Here is an 8,326-nt window from a genome sequence, read left to right as displayed (position 1 = left end):
CTATCCTAAGAGAAATTCTGTTGCCATCTGTTAAGATATATGTATATACATAGTTTAGTTTATCAGGATATATTACTAATTAGGATGCATGCTCTAACAGAAAGTTGTTTTTTGGTTGCTAAGTTGTGTCTGACTCTTTTAGACCCCATGGACTGCAGCATGCCAGGCTTCCCTGTCCTTCACTATCTCCGTGAATTGGCTCAAACTCATGTCCATTGAGTTGGTGATGCCATCCAACCATCTCATTCTTTGTCATCCCCTTCTCCTCCTGCCCTCAACCTTTCCCAACATCAGGGTCTTTTCCAATGAGTCTGCTCTTCGCATCAGGTAGCCAAAGTATTGGAGCTTCATCTTTTGCATCAGTCCTTTCAATGAATATTCAGGGTTGATTTCCTTTAGGATTGACTAGTTTGATCTCGCAGTCCAAGGGACTCTCAAGAGTCTTCTCCAACACCACAGTTCAAAAGCATCAATTCTTCGGTGTTCAGCCTTCTTTTTGGTCCAACGTTCACATCTGTACATGACTAATGGAAAAACCATAGCTTTAACTATTCAGACCTTTGTCAGCAAAGTGATGTCTCTGCTTTTTAATACACTGTCTAGGTTTGTCATAGCTTTTCTTCCAAGGAGCAAGTGTCTTTTAACTTCATGACTGCAGTCACCATCTACAGTGATTTTGGAGTCCAGGAAAATGAAATCTGCCACTGTTTCATTTGCCCCCCCCCCGCCATCTATTTGCCATAAAGTGATGGAACCAGATGCCATGATCTTGGTTTTTTGAATGTTGAGTTTGAAGCCAGGTTTTTCCCTCTACTCTTTTACTTTCCTCAAGAGGCTCTTTAGTTCCTGTTAGCTTTCTGCCATTAGGGTGGTATTATCTGCATATTTGAATTATTGCTATGTCTCCTGGCAATCTTGATTACAGCTTGTGATTCAGCCAGTCTGGCATTTCACATGATGTACTCTGCATAGAAATTAAATAAGCAGCGTGACAATATATAGCCTTGATGTACTTCTTTCCCAGTTTGGAACTAATCCATTGTTCCATGTCTGGCTCTAACTGTTGCTTCTTGACCTGCATATAGGTTTCTCGAGCAGCAGGTAAGGTGGTCTGGTAGTCTCATCTCTCTTTAACAATTTCCCACAGTTTGTTGTGATCCACACAGTCAAAGCCTTTAGCGTAGTCAAAAGAAAGTTAGGAAGTACAATAGAATACAGTTTTAGGACTGGGGAGTTAAACTGAAAAATTAGGGAAAGGAATTTCCCTGAGAAAGAACAGCATTTCTGAAGTGCATTAGCTAGGCACAAATTGTGGGGGAAGGGCACTTCAGCAGGGGGACATACTAAAATACACACGAAGGTGTGGGGAGAGGAAGGAGTTTGGTACACTGGACAAACCAGAGAGGGCAGTATGGCTACACCCTAAAGAGGAAGAGGAGAAAGAAAGTGATGAAGATGGAGAAGTATGCAGTAGCTAGGTCCCATGTGACGCTGCCATCCGTATGACTCCAATTTGTAAGTTTCTGGCTCTTATCTAACAAATAAAATGACACCATGAATTATTTTTACTAAATTTTGACTTTATTGACTTTCAAAACAGAAACAGTTGCACTAAAGCTGACAATTCATACAGACAGACAGACACACACACACACACACACACACACACACACACACACCCTCCCCCACACACATTATATAGAGACCTTCCCCGAGGGCCATATAGTTTGGCATTGTTACAAGTCTATTCTATGGCCACATATATGATTCTGGGTCAGCTGGGTAATTAATTGAAAATTGTCTTCATATTCATTTTCCTTCCCTAGGAATGTTTCCTGCAGAAAGACCCAGAATATGAAGCTTTCTAGAACAGTTTTGAAAAATGTTGCCTGCCAGCAACTATTCTCTATTGTCTTTCAGGACTTGTATCCATCCAGCTGACACATCCATTTCCCCTGTAGAGCAAGTAACTTCTTGCTCTGCCCTGTGCCTTACTATTGGCAAGGCGGTGCGGGAATACATTGTAGTTCTGTTTACCATCAGGGTAAACTGCCCTCCTATAACATTCTTGTAGAAAGGCATTTTGGGGGGTTCAGTAAAGTATCCCTCTATTTACAGGTACTGAAAATAACATACACACACACTCTAGACATTTCACCCACTCCTTATTGCCAAGGTTAATTAATCTGGCCCTTGGCACTTTAGACCTCATAACAGATTCGTGTATTCATGATGATATCCATTCTGTTATTTTCTGAAAATAAATTATTTTGTTTGCTTTCCCAGTTCTACCAGGCTACCTTACTTTTCTTCTCCACTCTTACTTTTCAACTACTCATAACCGTTCCTTTTAAGCTGCCATTTTACTGAAAGTAATAAATTAAGACATTCATCTTCAGTGGTTTCACCTTTGCATAAGAGTCAGCAACTTACACACTAGCATGCTCACAGTGTTAAGCAGACAGGAATTCAATTCAGTAGCAAAAACATTCACTGACCTTAGAAAGAAAACTTTCCATTTATAGTTACTGGCTAGTCTTATACAGTTGCAACTTTCCAATACAGTATAATACTTGAAGATTAAATATTTTGAGGAATTTGTATCTTCTGTGCCTCTTCCCCAAAATGAAGCCATTGGCCACTTGCTGAGACTGATTTTGCTGGAGGTACTGAGTCTACAGCTGGTCATCTTGAGAGTCAGTGCTTATGATGGATCCTTGGCTGCTGGTGTCGGCAGTTTCGTAGCACTTTTGGTCTTTGGCAAAGTTGATGAAAACCTGATTTTTCAAGGGAAATGAAGCCATTAGCACTTGTAAACCAAAGGAAGAAATAAGGGGTGTGCATTTGTGTGGTGTGTGCACAATGGGAGAGCAAATAAAAAGAAAACTAGATTTCACAGTGCTAAGTTGCTTCGGTTGTGTCCAACTCTTTGTGACTCCATGGACTATAGCCCACAAGGCTCCTCTGTTCATGGAATTTTCCAAACAACAATACTGGAGAGAATTGCCATTTCCTCCTCCAGGGGGGTTCTTCTGATCCAGGGATCAAACTGGTGGTGTCTCTTACAACTCCTGCACTGGCAGGCAGGTTCTTTACCACTAGTGCCACCTGCGAAGCCCCAGATTTCATAGGGGCACACCCGAATATATACACAAACTCTCATTAGGAATCCTTCCTCTAGGTATTGAAATTTAACTGGGGTTTGAAAATAGTACCTTTGACTACATTTATAATCATAATAAATGATAAAATCTAAAACTATAATTGAACACCTATAGCCATATACTTGTGTCTATTTGATCTGTATCAATATCTTTCAAGTATAAATAAGGAGCCCAATCCAAGCTCCTATCACACATTTCTACGATGACGTTGAGAGAAATTTCACTAGTTTTAAGAATTAATACACTGAAATAAAATTTGTATGCAAATATCACATTATGTTCCTTATGCTTACTATTTAACAGGCAGACCTTTACGACTTTGTTTAAAATCATCAATTCTATTAGTCATAGATTCATCCAGAAAATTTTGAGAGACATGATACTGGTAACTGCTTACAAGTTCAAGGATAAATCTGTGTTGGCAAAGCCATAATTGCCTTAACTCTCCATAAATAAAACTCTCTGTAAGATGCAGCAAGATTTGGAGGCCACTTTAGCCTCCCTTTCAGGCCCTCTCCAGTGACAGGTACAATCAGATGCTCTATATGTCAGATTGGTTGAACTGTATAAAACTAAAACAGTGCAAAGGTAAAGGAGGATGCTCCATGAAGCCTCCACTTACTGTATATAAATGTAACTAAGACAGATGATTTGAATGAAATAAAAGAATACTGCATTTACCATTTTGGTTGCCTTAATCTAGCAGATCTAAAGCTTTGGCACCAAAATCTCACTAGATAACCCCATCCTCCCCTAATCTAGAAAGCAAATCAATAGAAATGTTATTTAAGAAACATTCCAAGGAGAAAGGAAGGAAAGTGTTAACAGTTATTTGTTTTATAGATGAAAATAATTGTTGCTTTACATATACAGACAACTGATGGGTACAGATGTCTTAGAGAAGGAAAAAAATTTTTTTCTCCATTAAAATTAGTTAACTCTTCACATTTTTTAATAACATCCCAAAATGCACTTAAAAATAAATTAACCTAAATTTTTCAGGTGCAAGATTAGATATTGCTTCAATTAAAAATAAATTGAAGGTCATTAAAAAGAAATAATTATGTATAATTAAATTTAAAAAATAAATAAATAATCAGAATGTATTAATGTGACATTGTGTACATGGATCTTGGTATCCAGCCTACCTCTTCCAGAGTGGTCTGACTCACTAAGAAATTTGTGATATTTAAAGCAGTCTTGTTGGCCTCCAGAAGATCAAAAATGTTTGCTACTCCTCCTGCAGTGACTGGCACATGATATTCTAACATGCTGAGATGCTGATCCTGTGGGAACCAAAGAGGGGGGAAAATTTATTTGTCAATGTCAGGTAATACTGAGTAGACTAGACAAAACTTGACCAAGAGCTAAGAAACACACTGAAATTGATTCCTCTGGAAGTGATCAGTTCAGTTCAGTCACTCAGTCGTGTTCGACTCTTTGTGACCACATGGAACGCAGCACGCCAGGCCTCCCTGTCCATCACCAACTCCCAGAGTTTACCCAATCATGTCCATTGAGTCGGTGATGCCATCCAACCATCTCATTCTCTGTCATCCCCTTCTCCTCCTGCCCTCAATCATTCCCAGCATCAGGGTCTTTTCAAATGAGTCAGCTCTTCACATCAGGTGGCCAAAATATTGGAGTTTCAGCTTCATCATCAGTCCTTCCAATGAACACCCAGGACTGATCTCCTTTAGGATGGACTAGTTTGATCTCCTTGCAGTCCAAGGGACTCTCAAGAGTCTTCTTCAACACCACAGTTCAAAAGCATCAATTCTTTTGCGCTCAGCTTTCTTTAGAGTCCAATCTTACATCCATATATGACTACTGGAAAAACCATAGCCTTGGCTAGACGGACCTTTGTTGGCAAAGTAATGCCTCTGCTTTTTAATATTCTGTTTAGGCTGGTTATAACTTTCCTTCCAAGGAGTAAGTGTGTTTTAATTTCATGGCTGCAGTAACCATCTGCAGTGGTTTTGGAGCCCCCCAAAATAAAGTTTGCCACTGTTTCCACATCTATTTGCCATGAAGTGATGGGACCGGCTGCCATGATCTTAGTTTTCTGAATGTTGAGCTTTAACCCAACTATTTCACTCTTCTCTTTCACTTTCATCAAGAGGCTCTTTAATTCGTTGCTTTCTGCCATAAGGGTGGTGTCATCTGCATATTTGAGGTTATTGATATTTCTCCTGGCAATCTTGATTCCAGCTTGTGTTTCATCCAGTCTGACATTTTGCACGATGTACTCTGCATATAAGTTAAATAAGCAGGGTGAGAGTATACAGCTTTGACATACTTCTTTCCCAATTTGGAACCAGTCTGTTGTTCCATGTACAGTTCTAACTGTTGCTTCTTGACATGCATACAGATTTCTCAGGAGACAGGTCAGGTGGTCTGGTATTCCCATCTCTTTAAGAATTTAAGAGTTTGTTGTGATCCACACAGTCAAAGGCTTTGGCGTAGTCAATAAAGCAAAGGTAGATGTTTTTCTGGAATGCTCTTGCTTTTTTGATGATGCAGCAGATGTTGGCAATTTGATCTCTGGTTCCTCTGCCTTTTCTAAATCCAGCTTGAACATCTGGAAGTTCATGGTTCATGTACTGTTGAAGCATGGCTTGGAGAATTTTGAGCATTATTTTGCTAGCATGTGAGATGAGTGCAATTATGCAGTAGTTTGAGCATTCTTTGACATTGTCTTTCTTTGGAATTGGAATGAAATCTGATCTTTTCCAGTCCTGTGACTACTGCTGAGTATTCTAGATTCGCTGGCATATTGAGTGCAGCACTTTCACAGCATCATCTTTTAGGATTTGAAATAGCTCAACTGGAAAAATAATGTGTATGCTTGGAAACTAACGGCTTTTGAAGAGAGATAAGTCTTGTGAATGTCTGAGAGAAAACAAATTAAAAAGCGAATAAAAATTTCAAAACATTCTACATTCATGTGTACCTAGAAAGTGACTATAATGTTGCATAGAAAAAATATTGTGGAATGATATTGCTAATGTCAGATTACAATAAGTTCACATAAGCTTTTTCAGAGATAACTTTTAGAAATGTCTTTTTTTTTTTAATGCTAGAATTGTTCTAAAAGGCTACGGATTAGTTGTTCAATTTATATTGGCTAAAGTTGGAAGATTTCAAAAGCATTGTCTAGGAGAAATCTCATTCAAATAATGCCACATTCTTTCTTAACTCTAAAAATCCTTTCAATTTATTTAGTCCATAGTATTACCATCAACTTAGTACTCTATTCTTATTTCCTTGGAGTATCTTTAACATCTTGCTTTTCTGAATATTTTATCAGTTATCATGTCCCATTTATTTTCCTTTATTTTTCCATTTATTTTTACTCTCAAATGTAACCATTCCTCTCTATGTGCACCATCAATATTATTAACTTGATGCTTATCATTCCATATCTGAGTTATTGCAAGAGCCTCTTCAGAAGCCTAGAAACCATATACACTCATATGTTCCAGCACAAAGTAGCTAGAATAATCTTTCCTAAATACTAGTTTGGTTAGGATGTTTTTTTACTCCATAATCAACCCCTGTAACCCTTGTGGGTCAGATCAAGATTATTACTGGAAACTCCTCTTCTCACATCTTTGCTTACTGTCTAGTCCCTCCCATGGATTTGTGTTTACATCACACCTGTCACTGCAGTCAGGCCATCTTACTTATTTTTACTTTCAAATTATTGTTTTGCTATCTCCCTTTTAGAGATCTGGAAACCATCATGTACTTGTAAAGAATGGTCTACACAGGAAGACATCAAATTTTTATCATCACTGCACTTGTCTTGTAAGCTCTCGTCCCATGAGGAACAGACCAGGACAAATACAATCTCAAGTTCACTGAAAGAAAAACACTATGACCAATGCGATTTGTGCAAAAATAAGGCATTCTTTTATTTTGATTTTAATTTAGATCATAGAAAATGGTCTTTGATAAGAATTGTAAAAGCTATTTCTTCCTGGATAACTTAGTTTAGGTTTCAGAGGTTGAGGCAAAAGTATTTTGTAGAGGTAAAAGAATTGTTTTTAAAAATGCTCTCTATTTTGCTTTCCAGAATCACTTTATGTTAATATGGTGCCTGACAGTTCATGAAGCATCTTTGTGGACATTTTATCATTTCGTTCTCACACCAGTCTTGTGAAGAAGATGTCAACAGTATTTATAAAATATGAATATGAGGCTCAGAGACTTTAAATCTCTTGCTGGAATCACATAGGTAGAGCTGGATCTCAGTCCAAGTCTTATAATTTCTTTTCATCATTCCACACCTGATTTTCGTTTTAAAATAATTATTTGCTATAATCATCTTGTACAAATTACCTGCACATCAAAGATGATATAATGATAACTTTTTTGCCAAGTGCATTTAAATGTGTATTATATGAGATTTATGTGTATACATTTGTGTGTGCCCATTCTGTTAATACATATATGTAAGATGAAATTAATTGAGTGATATTTCAGGTAGTATGTGATTGAAGCACTTGATTTCCAAGCAGTTCTCCTCAAAATTTTGTGGGCTTATTTTTCAAATGAGGAAAGCAAAGGAGATAATCTCTTCTAGCTGTGACATACAGACAGGAACTCTGTAATTTTTTTTTTTTTCTAAGAAGAAAAGCCCTTGGTCATATGTATCTGTCATCCCTCACTTCTCTAACATATATAACCAATAAACTACTTAAGTATACAATCCAACCTGAAAACTAATACAATATGGTCATAAAGCCTTTGTGAGGAAGAAATAATGGTATATAAAAGGATTATGACACTCTTAAGCAGCTACAAAAATATATAACTTAATTTGAAGATTTTATTTGTTCATACTAAGTATACTTCAGAATATCTTAACCATCTTGAACTAATAAATAAATATATTAAGATGAATAATAAAGGTATTGTCAACTTGAAAACAACAAACATCCACTACCCTATTACAACTATCAAAACCAGCCAATCTCCTACTTACTTTTAAGTATGTTTTTGGAAAGTGCAGTTGCATGAACCTCGTGAGGGCCTCCATGCTCACTCTGGCATTCTTCACGTGAACCTTAACAGTAAATCCTCGCCCAAACCTAGAAAGAAGTGCAGAACACAATATGAGTTATGTTTTGCTGAAATAGCTCTTCTGGAATTCTAGA

At 37.5% G+C, this 8,326-nt stretch overlaps 1 protein-coding gene across 1 annotated transcript in view; it reads right to left on the bottom strand.

Moving 5' to 3' along the window:
* Nucleotides 1-1,559: 1,559 nt before the first annotated feature.
* The window catches only part of ABCA12 (ATP binding cassette subfamily A member 12), a 200,489-nt gene continuing 193,722 nt past the window's right edge, over nucleotides 1,560-8,326 (bottom strand). The window contains exons 51-53 of the mRNA XM_061148811.1: nucleotides 8,155-8,260; nucleotides 4,313-4,450; nucleotides 1,560-2,777 (exon numbers count right to left, since the gene is read on the bottom strand). Of these exons, the coding sequence (XP_061004794.1) occupies nucleotides 2,676-2,777; nucleotides 4,313-4,450; nucleotides 8,155-8,260 (346 nt within the window). The 3' untranslated portion in view covers nucleotides 1,560-2,675. The remainder of the gene's footprint in view (nucleotides 2,778-4,312; nucleotides 4,451-8,154; nucleotides 8,261-8,326) is intronic.

Source organism: Dama dama, chromosome 8, assembly GCF_033118175.1.
Source record: "Dama dama isolate Ldn47 chromosome 8, ASM3311817v1, whole genome shotgun sequence".
Lineage (NCBI taxonomy): Eukaryota > Metazoa > Chordata > Mammalia > Artiodactyla > Cervidae > Dama > Dama dama.
This window is presented reverse-complemented; position numbering and strand designations above follow the sequence as displayed.